Source organism: Temnothorax nylanderi, unplaced genomic scaffold (genome assembly GCF_030848795.1).
Source record: "Temnothorax nylanderi isolate EJ_2023f unplaced genomic scaffold, tnyl_v1.0 TNYL_tig0032_pilon, whole genome shotgun sequence".
Classification (NCBI taxonomy): Eukaryota; Metazoa; Arthropoda; class Insecta; order Hymenoptera; family Formicidae; genus Temnothorax; species Temnothorax nylanderi.
The window spans coordinates 654,246-672,883 of record NW_027249094.1 but is presented as its reverse complement, the minus strand read 5'-3'; the positions used below and the strand labels follow the sequence as shown (position 1 = coordinate 672,883).

At 38.6% G+C, this 18,638-nt stretch overlaps 3 protein-coding genes across 6 annotated transcripts; 1 reads left to right on the top strand and 2 right to left on the bottom strand.

Moving 5' to 3' along the window:
- Positions 1-556: 556 nt before the first annotated feature.
- Positions 557-4,476, top strand: LOC139770739 (hexosaminidase D-like). Its single transcript, XM_071702889.1, has 2 exons — positions 557-1,370; positions 1,500-4,476. Exons 1-2 carry the CDS (start codon positions 1,208-1,210, stop codon positions 2,969-2,971), a joined length of 1,635 nt encoding a protein of 544 aa, XP_071558990.1. The 5' UTR covers positions 557-1,207; the 3' UTR covers positions 2,972-4,476.
- A 19-nt stretch (positions 4,477-4,495) lies between these two features.
- On the bottom strand, positions 4,496-7,461 carry LOC139770747 (ras-related protein Rab-28-like). The gene is made up of 5 exons (XM_071702903.1): positions 7,341-7,461; positions 6,991-7,270; positions 5,595-5,780; positions 5,206-5,439; positions 4,496-5,090 (listed from the first exon to the last, which is right to left on the bottom strand). The coding sequence occupies exons 2-5, from the start codon at positions 7,066-7,068 to the stop codon at positions 4,866-4,868; spliced, it is 723 nt and encodes a 240-aa protein (XP_071559004.1). The 5' UTR covers positions 7,069-7,270; positions 7,341-7,461; the 3' UTR covers positions 4,496-4,865.
- Positions 7,462-7,510: 49 nt separating this feature from the next.
- On the bottom strand, positions 7,511-14,715 carry LOC139770741 (uncharacterized). 4 transcript variants are annotated; one of them, XM_071702892.1, is made up of 8 exons: positions 14,511-14,533; positions 13,831-13,930; positions 10,173-10,372; positions 9,552-9,826; positions 9,061-9,327; positions 8,468-8,837; positions 7,935-8,138; positions 7,511-7,868 (listed from the first exon to the last, which is right to left on the bottom strand). In XM_071702892.1, exons 1-8 carry the CDS (start codon positions 14,516-14,518, stop codon positions 7,733-7,735), a joined length of 1,560 nt encoding a protein of 519 aa, XP_071558993.1. In that variant the 5' UTR covers positions 14,519-14,533; the 3' UTR covers positions 7,511-7,732. The 4 variants fall into 4 exon arrangements, with proteins under 4 accessions (XP_071558993.1, XP_071558992.1, XP_071558995.1 ...); XM_071702891.1 differs by having other exon boundaries at positions 13,831-14,715; XM_071702894.1 differs by lacking the exons at positions 13,831-13,930; positions 14,511-14,533 and adding an exon at positions 13,054-13,781.
- Between the last annotated feature and the right edge of the window lie 3,923 nt (positions 14,716-18,638).

Below are 18,638 nucleotides of genomic sequence, written 5' to 3'. Positions count from 1 at the left end.
ACTGTGATATGGCCTGTTTCAATAGCCAATATCACAAAATTTTACGCGATAACCCTTGTTTTTCTCGATATTTCTGAAAAGTTTAGATTACGATCTATAAGAGCTCCGTTTTTTGAATCTCTGGTAGGCCGCCTTCATATAATTAATATCTCGTTTCCTGTCTCCAGGAACCCCTCTACCATAAGAGCTCATGTTAAAAACTGTGATTTCAAAATTCATTTTTGCACATTTTTACACGATAACCGATGCTAAAATTTTTCGAGCACTTTTCTCGCATCTCAATTTATACGTCCATGAAGTTTTTTCCAATTTTTAGATACATCCATTATCTGTAGAACCTCCTTAAAGTTCATCAAATTTTTCGCTTATTCATTCAGAGGATCTCCCAGTCTCCCATATGGACAAGGTTCGCCGCAATTTATTCCTCGCTCCGCTCGCCGCTGAAAATTCAAAACGGGCCTGCCTTGTCACTCGGCGTAGCGTGAGATGCAGGAATCAATAATTATATCGTCCCGCTACGCCACGCACAATCCCCAATCCCCAATCCCCACGGATCAGCGGAGCGCAGCGCAGCAGAGCCCGCGTGCTGCAGAATCGAGGCGTCTCCGTGTCTCCTCTCCGATCTCCGGCTCCGGCTCCGGGTGTCTCTCGGCGACGCCGACAGACCGCGCGCGTGGCTCGCAACGCGCCTGTGTTGCGCATCCGACCAGTCCGAATACTCCGAATACTCCGAATGGTCCGAAGTGTCCGAATTAACTCCGAAGTACAGGTCCGACGACGCCACGCCACGTTCTCTCGAGCGATCGCTCTTGTCCACGAAGGCGCCGAGATTACTCTCGCGCTCGAGAGATCGTCCGTCGACGAACGTCCGTCTCCCGAGGGCGGAAATGCGTGCGGCTCGCGACTCGTCGAGCAAAGCCGAGCGTGTCTCCCGCATTGCTCCACAACTATAAACGCCGTCTCTCTCTCTCTCTCTCTCTCTCTCTCCCTTTCTCCCTTTCTCTCTCCTTCTCCTTCTCTCTTCCTTCTCTCTCTCTCTCTCTCTCTCTCTCTCTCTCTCTCTCTCTCTCTCTCTCTCTTTCTCTCTGTCGCGGAGATCGCGCGAACGATGGACGTGACCGTGCGATAGATTTCGAGTGTTTCGACGGCGCCTCGAGCTCGAGATCCCCGAAGAGCTGATCCTACGCTGTGAACTCTTCCCGACGTCATGACGCGTCTACGGGGCCGTGCGTCGCTGATGGTCGTCGCGACGATCAGCTTCGTCCTGCTGGTCGTGATATACCACATACTGAGCAACGAGATCGACGAGATGTCAACGGGCAAGATCGGGAGCGCGCGTCTGAGAGCCGAGGATGTGTACCAACAACCAGGTGAAGTCACGGACGGCCCTCAGGGCGCTGTCAGAGTAGGGCAGCAAGTAGACGGGCGGATGACGGGTGATTTGAGGAACGGTAGGAACAGACTGGTTAACGAGTTAACTCATGATAAATCGTTTGCAGACGGCACTGCACCGCTGTTCAAGGGCCATAAGATCGTCCACCTAGATCTGAAAGGCGCCCCCCCGAAGATGAGCTATTATAGCTATCTATTTCCCCTGCTGCGAAAGCTGGGGGCCACCGGCGTCCTCGTGGAGTACGAGGACATGTTTCCCTTTGCTGACAGCATCGACGACATACGCGCCGGCAACTCTTACTCCAGGAAGGACATCGCGCAGATTCAGAGTATCGCCAGGAACAGTCAGTTGATCGTCATACCGTTGATACAGACCTTCGGTCATATGGAATTTGTTCTCAAGTTAGACAAGTATAAGGACTTCAGGGAAGTTCCGCGTTACCCGCAAGTCTTGTGCCCTACGTATAATAAGACACTACCGTTAATCTACGAAATGATAAACCAGGTCGTATCTGCGCATCCGACGTCGAAATATTTGCACATAGGTGCGGACGAGGTTTATCAGATAGGAGAATGCTCAAGATGCTTAGACGTAATGGCCAAGAGGCAGTGGAGCAAACGGCAGTTATTTCTGGATCACGTTTCCGCGGTGGTCAAATATATTAAACAGAAATACCCGGAGCTGACCGTACTTATGTGGGACGATGAATTCCGCGATATATCGCCGCAGGAGATTATCGACCGAGGCCTTCACTCGATGGTGGAGCCAGTCATTTGGAAGTACACCACTGATCCCGGCATGACGTTAACGGATCAGCTGTGGGAAAGTTACGCCGCGGTGTGGAAGGGGGTCTGGGTCGCGACAGCGTTCAAAGGAGCCACCTCGCCGGACAGGTATTACACGGACATTTCGTATCACATGGAGAATCATCAGCGTTGGCTAGAAATCATTCAGAAATACTCGAGTCAAATCACGTTCAAGGGTGTCATGTTGACCGGATGGCAGAGATACGATCACTTCAGTGTCCTTTGCGAATTACTGCCGATAGGACTGCCCTCTCTCGCTATTAATTTAGCTATATTACAAGCCTCGGACATAAACGGCTTCCCCGTAGAATTACCCGATCGTCTATCCGAAGCTCTGCAATGCGACGGTATCGTCTCGTTAAGCATACCGGAGCCACAGTACGGCTGGACCAAGTGCGGCTTCCACGGAGTGTCGGTATACGCAGCTGTTTTACGTCTTTACTCTTTGACGCAAGAGATAATGAAGATGGAGCAGGATAATACCTACAAAGGATGGTTAAAACCGTACAACATCAAATACTCTTTCGCGAGTCCTAGTTACGTCGAGCGTGCGGTTACCGATTTGGACAGGCATAGAATGGAAATAATGTATATCGAGAAAGATATGCGTGCAGCGATGGAAGATATTTATGACAATTATACGGTACAAGAGTGGCTTGACACGTATGTCGCGCCTCTAAACGAAAAGCTCAATCAGTTGTGGGAAATTAAGGAGAAACTTTTGGAGATAAATACGTGGCCAAGGAGACCTCTCACAAAATCTGATTTATAGTATAAAAACGGCAGTTTCTCGAAATAAGTAGGCGAAGATATTCATGTTCTTTGTGGTATAATAAGAGACTGAAAATTTTAGTAAAATAATACGCGAGAAAAAGAAAGCGAATTTTTTTCGCGAATAATTGTGAAAAATTTTTTAGCAATTATTTTTTAAGAACGGCGTGGATAATCAGTGAAAAATGTAAAAATTTTGAACTCGTAATTTTACATCTTGAGCAATCGTTGTACAGAATATGTGATAATATGTAATTTAATAAGGGAGTAAATCAAATCATAACTTGCACACCGTCCGTATGAATTAGTAAATCTCGTTTATATCGGTGGAAATAATTGCATTATTTATAATAGAACTATAATAATAGATATTTCTTATTTAGGGCACCCAAGTTTAGAAGAACTATTTATATGTAATTATTTTTTTCTTCCAAATGCAAAAAAGAAATCATAAATGCACTATTAATGTTCTGAATGATTTACAGAGATAGACGGTGTATAAAGATAGTTATAGCAATCTATTGATAAAGATATATTAAACAAAAAAAATATGATTTTTTAGCATTAAAATAAATAATTTATTGTAATTTTATTAAGCATGCTAGATCTCAAATTATTGTTTTTTAGATTTTGAAAATTATTATATATTATATATTATACATATACGTAACGCGCGCGCGCGAACTTTATATAACGTGGATTATATAAAGTTAGTCTTTCCAATCATGTACGCACAAAATGCTCTTCTTCATGTTATGTCTTCTAATTATAAACGAATTGTCTACGAACAACACAGAGTCACATTTTACTGGATTGTTTATCGAAAAGACATTGGCAATTTAAATTAATGTATATTAATTTACGCGTATTAACGCAGCATCTGCAGTTTTAGCATAAGCAGGGAATCGTGCCATAAGCAGATGATTGTGACATTATGCCCAATTAGATGAAATTTTCAAGGATAAAAAGATTACACTGTATATGTGCTTGAATTGACTTTTTATGAAAGAGACGATAAATGAGGGAAAAGTGTTTTTGATTAAAAAATATCTTTGCGTATAATACTGTAAAGAACTACAAGTGCTATTAATAACAATGTTTGTAAAATATAGAAGGATAATATGTGGAATATCTTAAAGACCATTCTTTCGATATTTTTAAAAATTGAGAATACAGAACTTCTCTTTATTTGACATTTTTATTATTGTTAGAATATTTTTTATATCGGGTCTTTTTAATCAAGCTGTGTCAGACTTTTCGATGAACGAAACTGCTTGTAATACGATATTTCATAAATCTTCCTAGTAATTTTGAATTCTTCTGTGAGCTACCAATATATATAATGTTACACATCTTTGCATTATACCATGCGCTTTGTTATTATTTCATAATGATTCTTACTATTATAAAAGTATTTTTAATGTTGTTATATATAAATAATATATTGCGCGTGTAACTATTATCACAACTAACGAGATGCGATTAATAAATCTGTTTTTCAATCTACAGTAGACAAACTCTGTGATCATGTTTATCCATTGGCCCCGCGCTACATAAGTTTTATTTTCATCTATACAGTTATATAATTTAAATATGATGCGCGATACACAAATTTGATACATTTACGCGCAAGATCCAATTGTAAAAAATACATTCTCGATATTGACATTATGTGTTTGCCGTTATAAATACATGCGCACTCAAATGAATGAAACTTATATAACATATATTGTACAATTGATTATACAATAAGAGATGTTGTCTAACATCATGTATGAAATACGGTGTTTATTATTTTTATTACGGCTATAATTGTACAATTTTTGTCGAATCTAATGGAATTAATATGTATAAATTTACATAAAAAATATATTCTAAAGAGTGTCCGATGATCATCATTGCAGTGCGCATACCGCGGATTTCGAGGTGGGGAAATGGGGATGGAACGCAATCGAGTGTTGCTTCTTATTAGGAATCCTTTTTACGACTTTGTGTATTGCATTCATGTCTACCGTGTCCCCAATTTCAGCGATAATGATGGGCTTGTGAAAGTCTTGATCCGTTCTTGTTAATCGGACACCCAAGACTTGCGCCGCCAAACCTGCTATGCACAAAGATACCTGAAAGTACAGTAAGAATCTTTATAATTCGTATTCATATATTGTATAAATAGAAATCTATCTATCTATATATATGTACATTTTTTAAAGAACGTTTTTAAAGAAAAAAAATTACCGATTCTCCAGTTCTCGCAGACATGTCGTGATAAGCCAATCCGTTTTCCGCGGCGAATCGATGCGACCTGTCTCTCTTAACTGTCCTTTGATGGTCCATGTCACATTTATTACCTACTAACGCTATTAGAGGCATTTCGTCGTAGGCGCCGATGAAATTCCTGATTTTACTGAGCCACTCTTCCAAAATATCGAAACTTGAGCTATTCGTGACGTCGTACACCAAAAGAATGATCTGATTCATAAATATAATACATTTGGCTTGCAACAACATACAATTAGCGCATAAACAAAAGGCATATCGATATTAATTAAATAAAATTAATTTAATTTAGTTTAATAAAATTTTTCTTTTGGCAAGATAAAAGCAGCGGCAAAAATTGGCCTTACGTGCGCTCCGAATACATATTTGTCCAACATGTTGCCGTGCAGAGCGAGCCCGCCGACGTCCCATAAATGCAGATTAACATTTTTGTAGCAGCCGACGCTGATATTCTTGAGGAAGAAGTCGATGCCGGCGGTAGGTGCGTATTGCCTGGTGAAATCGTTGTTGCAAAACTTCTGGACGATGCTGGTCTAAAGAAGGATCCTTGAATTTCAATTATCAAGAATGACAGGCGTCGCAGCAGGGAAATAACAGGTATCACACGCGTAAAACGCAATCAATAAAACCGCGCGGTAATGACAGCCGTGCAGTAACTGCTGATTGACAAATTAAAATTGTAGTTAAAGCAATATTGTTTGCTTATCGCGTGTCACAAACAAGCATCGATCTGCTTAATTTCTCATCCTAATTTATTCCTAATGTTTATTCCTACTGTACGTATTATCTTCGATGAATTTAAAAAAATTAAAAAGTAATTAAAACGATAATTTTTGCATTATTTAAAAAAAAAATAATGTAAAAGTTATTTTTCTTATATTGTATACGAACAGAGATTATACAAGAGAAAGAAAACATATGGACATATTTTATATACTTATAATTACATATGAAACATTTTTTCCTGGGTTATAAATGTGATAAATTGTAATTATATTAAATTTTAGCTGAATAAGTAAAAGTTATGCCCAAAAATGTATGAGAGTTTATTTCGAATTACGCAAGAAATATCGCGCGAGTGCCCGATTTTTCTCTGTTTGTCATTCCGCGACACATTCTGCAGATATGAAACGACGAGAGAGAAAGAGAATAGCTTCCAAAGGTTAATAAATTCATATTTGACCTACATGATTTTGCCTCGTTAATGCAAAAATGCATCGATTAGAAAATTCATCTCTACCAATTTGCTTTATTGTTCTATCATTGGCAAGTCGAGGAACACGATAAACCGCGAGCGTCGCATGTTGCGAAAGTTTCCGCATTGGATCCAGAGGCACGAAGTCGCGGCCAGAAGTTTCATCGATTTTAGCTCGCGTATTACATTCATCGTTAATCCATATTGCAACCGTACATTTATTACAGAAACGTATGGCAATAAAAAAAACCCGCATTATTAATAATATTGACATTGACTCCACGTAAAAAATTATATAAACATCCGCAAAAACACTCGTCAACTTCACTATGGAAGACGTTTATCAAGTGCTCTTCGATAAGCTCTCCCTATCACCTGTTGAAAGGCTCTTGCTATACCGTTTTTTCACCATGGTGATCGGCAAACAAATTTAAACGGACAGATGCACGCTATTAAATATCGTTGGGTGTTGGGTCTCGAAACTAGGGATCAACCACCTCTGTCGGCCGTCTACGACGCGAGGAAGAACGCGACGCCGAAAAACTCACTTTGCCGGCGCCGGAGTCACCGACGAGCACGATTTTCAGCCGCTTCTCGCTTCTCGACTCCTCCTCGACGTCCGACATCGGGGACGCGGCGACGGTGCGGGACGAATCGGCGACGGTCCTCGATGATGATCATGCGAGCGGCACGACTCGTCCGTCGGGACGGTCCTCGACTGACTATAATGGCGCGGCATGGAATGTGGCAGCTCGCGTGTTGTGGCCGACGAGCGAGGTCCGCCGAATCGACCGGCTCCGATGGCCAGTACGGCGTCGTCGTCGTCGTCTACTCGCAAACATGAATAAATTAGCAAATAATCGATAAAACGGAACCGTGCCATCGCCAACGTGCGTACTTCGCGGTTAGTAGCGGTTCTGGACGCGAGGAGCACCCTGACGACGACGACGACGACGGCGATGACGATGACAACAAAACGTTGTGCGTAACGTTTCCGGACAACGACGACGCATCTGCGGTGTTCTTGAACAGTTTTTGGAAGTTTAGAAGCGAATGTTGTTCAGTGCGGAAAATTTATAATATTTAATGCTTGCGATATTAAATTACAATTTGTTTTATGTTACAATCTTGTCTTCTTATTACGCTAGTCTACATTAATACTGTCGTAAAGAAAATATCGTATTTTATATAAATATATTACTTTGTCACTTTATTTTTAGGCACTTTTTTATGTCAATAGAATCGCGATAACATTCGCGAAACAATCTGAAAACCTATCGTCGACGTGTCTCAATTAAAAATCAGATCCTTATAATTTTGCAAGAGGTAGTAATTCGAAACTCTACAACAAGTAATCGTTCTCACGACCGTAAGCCTGTCGGCTCGCTCGAAATTCGCTTTGACGATTTCATAGTACCTTCCGTCACTGAAACAAAAATAAAATTTATAAATGTCGCTTGTTCTATATACATCGCTATATTTATTTCCTTACCTTAGACTCAAACATTTCATCTTGATACACTTCACACGTAGAACATCGATAGCTTTCTGACTCTTGTCCGAGAATCGCAAGTTTTCCGGGTCCCACCGCAACTCCAGACGCTCCAAATTGGGACAATTGTTGGCGATTCCATCCATCAATTGATCCACGTGAATGTTGACGCCCAGCCTCTCTGAAGTGCCCATCACAAGTATTCTGAAATAATATTCGAATTTCTAATTCCAAGAAAAAAACATTAACTATCAAAATTGAACTTATAATAGTAGAGAGAGAGAGAGAGAGAGAGAGAGAGAGAGAGAGAGAGAGAGAGAGAGAGAGAGAGGGAGAGAGAGAGAGAAAGAAAAGGAATTTTTCTAAAACTGTTGACAAATGAACGCTTAAAATTCTGTTAAGTGGAAGATACATACAATAATCGCTATTTTTATTTAGTATACAATTTGCGTGTAACGAATTTAAATCACGTTAAACAGATAACCATTAACACGGTACTTATATGGGTACTCAGTCGTGTCACGAATGTTTACCTCGCATTAGTGAGAATTGGTAGCACGCTTTGCCAAAGTTGGTCAGTGATATGCGGCATGCCTGACAGCGCGAGGCCGTACAGCTGATGGCCGTGCCTCGACAGGAACTTGTGCAGGGCGTCGTCGCTCAGATTGTCGGAGCTATCCAGGTCCAGGGCTATCAGGTTCCGCGTATTCCCAAGCTCGGTCCAGGCCTTCAGGACATTATCATTGAAGCTGTTCAGTTGTCCGGCGCTCAGGAAGCGTAATCCAGGGATTCTGGTCAGCATGTCGATCAGGCATTCCGTCGACAGATCGGTAGCGGTAATGTCGAGCTCCTGGATACTCGACTTTTCCCATTCAACTTGCATTACGTACTCACTCTGCAGATCTAAAATGTTGCAAGCAACACGAATTCTTGAAAATCTGACGTGAAAAGATACATACATGTTTATTTAAGTCGAGTGGAAGATTTTTTGCGTTAAATTCCGACGTATAGGTAGTATAGTTAATTTAAACAAAAGTTTGCGAAATGACAGACTTCAAAAATTTTAGTTAAATACATTTTTCATAGAAAATATAAATCAAGACAGTATATAATAATTGTATCTCACTTGTTCCTTGCATAAGAAGGCACGTCAATCTTCTGCTCCTTTGGAAGAGGGTCTTCATAGTCGAACCGGTCACTTTGGCACAGAAATTCACGGCTAAGCATTCTAATTGGATGCAATTAGAGGAAAAAGCGTCGATGTGCGAATCATCCACGAAGTTGATCCCGTACAAATTGATCACCCTTAAATTCGGCGTCGCCGACTTCAACTTGTGCACGTTGATCACTTCGTAAATTTCCTCTTCTTCCTCTTCGACCTTTTCATATGTTCCTGGAGAATAATAGATGAAGTAATGAATTATAGAAATAATATTATAGTAAATATCATACTATAATAATATGTTTTAATGTATAAATAATAATGCATCCGTTTCATTTTTCAAAAACACATTGGTTATCGATATTCAATTGATTTACAGCCTACGTGCCCTACATGATACGCGAGTGATATCACATATAAGATAATACAAAAAATATAGATGTTTAATCAATTACCGATTAAATGAAGTATCTCCAGTCCATTAATGAAGTTGTAAATCTTACGCATGAATCCTTCCATAAAGATTACTTCCGACAAGCAAATGCACATGTATTTCAACTTCGTAGGAAACGCTTGCATCTCCGAGAAGTCGTGCAATTGCATCGCGGTCGAAAAGTCCAATAACATGTGCGTTAAATTTGGACACTTATTGGCTAATTCGTGAAGAACCGTATGAGTGATCAGTTCGATCGGTAATTCGATGTACCTCAACGAAGGTCCAAAGCGTACGCTGGAAGTATTAAATCGTCATTGCTTTGCAGTATTACAATTCTGTATCTAAAATAAGAGTGAACTTTGTTCTTTACATATGTCGTCACGTCAAACATTAATATCAAATAAGTACTTCCTCGACTTCGGTTTCGATTTAAGAGATTCATTCGATAATTCAACTTCATTGCGATAAGATCAAATTATTTGTCTAAAATTACTTCTGTGATTATCGTGCACGTGCGCGGGGCACCTATCTATCTCTAAAATTCGTATGCATGAAACGGATAAGAAACACTCGCGCGACAAGCGCGAGGATTACGTATACCTGTACGGTTTCCCGTATTGCTATATTTATGTTGCGTTACCTGATTAAGTGTAACAAATTTTCCAGGGAGCTCACGTGAAGCCCGCTTACTTCCGGTCTTAGGGACACGTGCTTCCACAGACGCGTGTCGTACGCGATTTGTCGCCAGCGTTTGCAAACGCGAGCCACCCTGCATATCTCGCGGTGCGAGAGGTAGCAAAATACGTTTAGAAGAACTTTGTCCGGCAGCTTTTCGATCGTCTGCGGAGAAAAGACATTTTATTTATACTAGGGTCATACACGACACGCCGCGTTGATCGGAGTTATTCAAGACTGTTCGGGAAATTGGGAAATAAATTAGGAAGTGACAACTCGATCGGATATCTTTACGAATCAAATCGACTTGTGCAATTTTCGTACATGTGCTTCCTTCGTGTATTATTAACGTGTAATATTCGTACGTTGGCGCGATTTCGAGGCGGATTAAACTTGTGACGCAAATACACCATTTGTCATCGAGCTTGCCCTGTCCGTTAAATCAGGCTATATTTATCAGTTTTAGATGCCGATTTTTCTTTCCGCAGAATCTTCGTATGAACGTAATACCGAGTAATATTTAATGTCTAGTACAGTGTGCGAATTTTTCCTCCTTCGAGAAAAGTTCTAAATCTAACGTGACGTACGTGGGTTCAGATGGTCGCGCGAAAAATAGACGATCGATGTTAAATAAGTCAACTTACAGTACGGCTTTTAGCGGCACCACCCTCAGAAACGTACATCTGAGACGTTTCCAGGGCAATCTGACCCCAAACGTCCACACCACCGAGATCCATGGTGCTGCTTCTTTTGACGTTCGATCAAAATGAAGACGTTTGGCTTTAGGTAGTTTCCTTCACGTATACACGGTCTATTTCCTCTCCCCGATAAATCAAACGTTTAAATCTTTATTTTCCGGTCTTTATTACTATTTTATTTCGAGAGGTCACCTTTATTTTTGCTCTTAAATGTCACCATCCGGCTTATCTCGGCATGATTTTTACGTTATAAACGTTAAAATTTTTAATTCGTGCACTTTGGTGTTTTTAAACATAAAAATTTAATAGGCGGGAGATATTACTGTTTGCAGTTATACGAGATCTATTGGAATCGCGACACACGAGACAGAATTCGGGGAAGCTTAAACTACAAGTCTTCAGCGGAGTTTTAATCGGATCGCGCTTGCGCGTCGCCCTAAATATACGACTTGGAAGGCTTGCTTGTACTTTATTTTAAACCCCACCGTGTCTACATCATCGGCCGGGGTGCGAGTTTTATATTTTTTATGAAATTTACTTCCTGATAAAGAATGAAACTCGAAATAAGCATTTTACTCGCGATCACCATACGCAATCAACCACGCACGCAGATCTTCAAATTTTAAATAAATATTTTAATTGTCAAAAAGGAAAACGCATTTGCAACTGTCTTGATGCATTTTTGTATGCACACGATATCTATGCAAATTATTACATAATATCGCACGCTGATAATTTGTTAATATAGTTAGTTTTATATGTACGAGTGATTCATAATTTGCATAATTATCTTTTGGAATATATTATTATTCTGTTTATACATAGACATATTCTACCTATTTTTGAAAATTGTATAATATTTACATGATTTGTAGTCTTGGCTCGCTTACAAAAATTAATAACATTCAGAAGAAAGTAGTTGGCACCGAAATCTGTATCATTATTTAATATTTACATAGCAGAAATTTATATATATATATATATATATGAATGTTATTAATTTTTACGAAGGAGCCAATTAAATATATATCTCATACTTTTTCAAGAAAAGATTTCCTATCACTCTAATAAATTTTACGCCAATGTATAGATATATTATGTAAATTCAATGCTTAAATACTCGCGAAACAACCTTCTGATTGGCGTGATTTCAATTTAGTACATTTAATGAACCATCAGCAACAGGTTACGCGTCTATCGCGTAATTAAGGTGCATAAATCACGTGTTGGCCGGCGAAGTTAGTGTGACTTAAGGAAACTAATTACATCTAGAGAGTTAGGCTATCTCTAACCGGGGCATCGAACTATAATAATAAGATCTCAATCGATTTTCTCGGTAATAGTCAAGTTTATCTTATTAAACTTACTTTTGCAGTATCTATTTATCAAGTTGTGACATAGAAATATAACACAAGAAAATGCTGAAGTGAAAATTGAGGAAAAAATCTGATTGCTTTTTCTGTGTCACATTATCTTAATAACAGATTAGATTCGTGAAACGTATAAAACATATCTTATTTTGTTATTTTCCACACACACACGATCACAAGAGATTATACTTGTAATTATCTGTCAGTCTGAAACGATTAACGATTATTTTATGAGATAAAAACCGGCTTGCATGTCCTCGTGAAATAAATAGCTACATATCGGAATCTTGACAAGTCGACCGAAGAAGAGAATAGCGAAAGTAATAACGAATGTAATAAAGGTTTTAATGTTATATCAGAGTGTCGTAACAATTTAACGTCACAATTTATTAAAGTAAAATAAAAGTTTTAAAATTATATCAGAATATCGTAACGATCTAATGTCGCAATTTACATATTAAAGTAAAAAATGCATGGAAATGTAAAGAATTGATTATTATTTCACGAGCTTTAATTTTAGAAAATAATTGTAATAATTCTTTTTATCAAAGATATAAAGATATAAAATGTTTCTAATTTTTTAAAGCAATTGTTTGCCCAGAAACTGCTGTGCAGCATTTTGTGTATAGAAAATCACGCAAGTTACAACATTTTTGTCATGATAGCAAAAAAGAAAATTCATATCCGCTTTTTAAGGTATTATTAAAAAATATTTAGTGAAGGTAGTATATTGTTGTTTTTTTTATCACATGATATTGATTCGAATGATCAGGATTACCGTTGACTTCCCTCGATGCGTCATGTTAAATTCTTCCTTAGTTATCGCGTTGACGTGCTCCACAGCTAATTGCGTCCACATAGTCATTGTTAAAGCTCAAATAACTTTATGAGTGGAAACCGCACGAATATGATTTTAAAAAAATTGTATTCGCGAACATTTGCGTTTGCATTCCTCGGTGAAACGCACCAATGGTCCATGCCGAAGATCGACTCCGACTGATCGAGCGGATCAGCGTTTGACCGTCCTAGGAGAGTCAGCAGCCGTGACTGAGCCGTTTGCTTTAATTAGTTATAAATAAAGGCAGAGTGGCAGGCAGGCATCAGGCCAGAATGGAAAGAGCTATTGACATTCCCCGACGGCATTGATGTGTTAGCGGCACACTGGTTACGTGGAAAAGAAACGTGAGCAAACGCTAACATTTGACGTCGCGAAAATCTCCTCTCGTTCGGTTATAGTTTAGCAGGTTTAGCTGAACGTTTCGCTAGCTAAAAGCTGAACCACTTTGCCGGATAGCGATTCGGACATTCGTGGATGATCCGTCCGAGATAAAAGAAAAAAAAAGAATTTGCACACACGCACTACGCGCACTTGCAATCTGCGCGTCTTGAATATTTATGGAATGAAACATCATAACCGCGTAACGTCCTTCAACGTAAATTATTTCCAAAGAGATTTCAAATTACGGGCACAGGTGATTTCAGCAGTTCTTTTTTTCTTTTCCTGCAGGTGAACGCCGAGACAGATCATTGGTACTGCAAAAATAGACTCGCTTACCGTATTAGGGCGCCTTATTGTCTTCTCGGGATCATCTCCCTCAAAGGCGTTGAGCTGTTGCAGCGCAGCCTCCACGCTCAGGACATTCCAATTCGACATTCTTCGCATGTCCATTATGGCGAGATTATGGAGACGAGACAATTGATTAGAATAGAATCCCAAGATAAACGGAATACGAGAAGCAACGAGCAATTTTCACGCTGTTATTTTGTAAGCCACCTAACAATGACGAACGCATATAAGTTTATCGATACTTTATCAATTATAATAACGCAAATAGCAATGAGGGAATCAATTTAGGATGGATCGGGAATCACGATCGATATCACAATCGACAGTCTCTTCGCAGTCACTTGTTACAAAACTCCCCGCGACACCTGAGAGATCGGCACGTAAACCCATTAACTGAGAATCGCAGCTTTTCGCAAATATTTTATATAAATATTATTTACGAATTATATTACAATCGGGAAAACGTATATTCTCGATTTTCGTACGATTTTTTTACACTTTCGCGAGGCACACAATAACTTTTCCGTCACGTTTTCACAGTCGCAGAACTACAGCCATTGCCGCCGATTTGATCCCCGAGCTTTGATCCGATTCTGACTTTTTCACGCATCTAGCTTGTGCGTTGGTCGAGAACGGGCGTCGTTCTAGATAAACGAAAAGTAACGTACTCAGTCATCTCGTCGTGATGTTCGCGCAGACGTCCGTCTGCGTTCTGCGAGTCGGAGGAGAAAAATTGTAACTAAAATAATCGCGTGTTTCTCGCCGCTTTCTCAAAATAGACCCAACTGGAGTGGTTCGCGAGCACAAGCACCTCGTGCAAGCGAATCATTCGAGAGAGGACGGTGTACATTTTTTATGTGCAATCCGCCAGGAAAAAGAAACACGCACGTTTTACATGGTGGAAATGAGACAATGGACCACTCACATCCGCTCCTTTTACGTCCGTGCAAAACATTGTTCGTAATTTTTACCAAGAGCTAATTAGCTCTTTCACATACGGTTACAACGCGGGGTATCTTCAACCACGTATTTCGTATTATGCTTTAAATTTTTAAAATTTTTCAGAGTTTTCGAAGATATTAAGTAGAAATAATGCAAGATAAAAAGACAAGACAAACGAATAAAATAAAAGAATAAAACAAAATTGTTGTCTTTGAAAGGAAAACAGTTATTCGCGATAAATCCGCTATCATCATATTAACAGATAATGAAATATGAAATAAATATGTTCAGTATTTAAAATTTTATTGCGACTAATTGAATATATGTACTTCAGTAAATATCTTTGTCCCCTCCTGTAGAATTTGAGCTGCCAAGGAATGCATTATGTGACTCACAACATCATGATTCACAATGTACATTGTTTTTCTACTCTGTGGGATATAGAAGACACATTATTTTTTTTTTCCTTTTGCGCAATCAAATATATGATATATGTATATGTGCAATCAACAAAATTACGTATCCTATTCTCTCGTCCGTGCTTTTCGAGATTATATACGTTCATACAAGTCCTCTAGCATTTTCTGATTCTTACTTTTACATTTTCTGTCCAACTTGAAAACTATTTTAATTCACGCAAGTTTCGGGAAATTCTTTTAATGAATGAGTTCCTCCCTCGAGATCGTGGGAGCTGTACGAAGGTCGAGTATTCGGCATCGCGAGAGAATTCCCTGTTGACCGAAATCCAAGAGGAAAACCCTTGGCATCCTGCCGCCAACTTGATTAATTAAGGCCGCGCTTAATGTACCAAGTACGATCGAGGCACATAATTTTTATATGTATAAATGTCTGGATCTAATAGAGCATATCAAAGATGGTTTCTTCTGCTATCTGATTCATATATTAACGTGAGGCATATCATATATTAAATTATATATTATTAAGAGCCTTGATTGTTTGAGAAATATCTGTTACCGGAAAATGCTTTCGGAAGTAATATTATCTTCAGGTAAAATCCTTTGGTTTATTAAGGCTCTCATCTTTTTATCCTTTTTATCCAATTTTTTTTATTCAGTCTCTTTATCCAATCTTTTTATTCCAAATAGATTTTCATGGAAATTTGGCAATTAATTATCTTACGGTTGCAAAATAGACAAACCAATTCTTTATTCGCCAATTTCTTATTCATCTACCAACCCAGCCAGCGTGATAGGTTGACGGTCAAATACCCCTTAAGGGAGTATTTACTTCCTTAAGTTAATACTCCTTAAGGGAGACTTATGTCCAGCAGTGGACGCAATGGTCTGTGTGCACTGTGTCACACTGTGCACACAATCCATTCATCACACAGTCTGTGTGATGAATTTCTTGTTTTCCTAGAAAATCTGGACCTGAACGATAGAATGGAAATGGAATATGCGGGGGAGGGCTGTGTATAAAAGAATTGTCCCCAAAAATATTCACTACATGGGGACTTCTACAACGAAAAGACATGAGAAAGGTACTCTTTGGAAATAAAATCCATTCTAATAACAAATATCGATAGAAATTAATGCCCACATAAGTCAGATTCGACATGTTTTCGAATTTCATGTCGACAATCCTTACAGAGCCTGTTCTCTCAGCGCCTTTTGTGCTCTTAGGAATAACAAGGCATACAAAAGCTGGACGTCTATACAAATAGCTCTAAAGATGTAAAAAAAAGTACTTTTGTTATTCAATGACTCTTTCGGGAAATTTTAAATTGATCGACAAGTATATTTTCTGCAGAGGCATTTGCAATAATTAGAATCTTCTGAGAAATAATTTTATTAACACTGTTAAAGCAATCTTGCTTAACTCAAAGGTTCCAAAGACAATATCAGAAATCCAACATTAAAAGCGATATAATTGTTGCATCTACATAGTGTCCAGTGCACAATGAAATAAATATGTATATGAGGAAAAGTGACAGCGAACTATAGATCGGTGTTTACATACATCAATAAGTAGAAGGTATTTCGAGATATCGTCTTAGTCCGCGAGTCAATCACGATTACAAGTTTCGTAAATATTTTCGTTCTATTCCAGTAAATTCCACTCTTTCCAGTATTTTCATCCTATTCCAGTAAATTTTAATCTCTTTAAATTCTACACATTCCACACATACTAAATATTTGTATTCTCGCAATTATACCATCAGGAAGACATCCATTGTACGAAATCAAGGTTCATGATTGTGATATTTCAAAGCCAAGGTGTGTTGATTTTGTTGAAATAAATGCCATCGCATTCGATAGCCCTAAAATCAAAATTTAGAGCCTCATCGAGTTTCTATGTAAAAACTTTGTCTTCACGACAAGCTATCTATAAACGTGTTATATAAATAAGAAAAATCTTTATCACAGGATCTCATAGCGAAGAATTGTTTATTTAGAAAACGCAATTGCACATAGAAATTATATATCGAATTATCGATCGCTCAATCGCTTGATGCCGTTATCTCTTCGCTGTGAAATATATATTCCGAGGAAGTTTCAACGTCGCGCGCTCACACAATAAGATGTTACGTAAATCTCGATGTTTTTGAATCGACTGTGAAAGCCGATAAACATTAGACCGGATGCGCGACTTATACGTATTCGCTACTCATACGCACTCGCCGACGTCCGTTGACGCGAATTGGTGATCGTCCAAGGAGTCCACGTCTAATTATCGACTCACGTTTGATCGCGCGAATTTAGCATGCATAATTCGCAACGAGAACTGCGCATCTCTTTCCTCGCTATTTACGGCGATCAGCGCATGATAGATAAGATTAGCAAATTGCAGCGACGATACAATCCACTATCGCGCGAGAAGAAAGTAATTATGCGATAACTCTGCAATAATTTCATAACTCTCGAGTCAAAGAAATTCATCGAAGATTAGGTGGATATAACGCTTTACGTCAATACAATAAAATAAAACGTACTAATGCGAAGAAATGTACCATATAATTATATTATAGATGTATCAGGTCGAGTTATTTTCTCGTGATTTAATTTTATTGCGTGACAAAATTGTGCCGCAACGAGCAAACGTTGATCACGATTCGAGATTTGACGAATAAAATTTCAGAGAACTTGTACATTTATAAACAGATTTTGAACATTTGAAACCGTATGACACATTCTATATTATTACGAACAGCACATTCGTTACTTAAGTAATTTTTACAAAAATATTCCGTAAAATTAATAAAAGCTATCGCTCCATCATACAATCTGATAAGGTGACAATTTTTAATCGCCTGCTTCTGACAATTTTCAAGTACTTTTCTGAACGAAAATATTGCGCGATATTAATTCTTCTTAATTAAAATGCCGCTAATAAGAGATTAATATATTTTGAAACATTTAATTCGAAATTGTGCATATCTGAAATAACGTTGATATAACGATAAAGGCTTTAAATGCATGAAACATGAATGAGATTGAATTATAGTATAACTTGAATTTCGCCAATTAGCGGTATAAATAGCATTCAAGAATAATCTTAAATATAAGCGAATACGGGATACCAAAGAAAAGAAAAGAACAAAATCATGTTTCGGCAGATATTTACTTAAAATTAAGCCGTCGATTATTGCATGTGTATTTCGCTATTTTACTTTTCTAAAGATATTTTGTTGTCAACACGAGTTGAGTGAAATAATTGCTTCACGCTCAATGTTCGGAAGAGTACACCACAGCGAATACTTTGATGATCACCCGTTAGATAGCGTTGCGTTCTAACGTGTGCGTTCACGGTTTCCCGTCCTTCGTATTCTAGTTACTGGATTTATAATCTTTAAAAAGACATAATATACCTAATGTTAAATTCGGCAACAATAC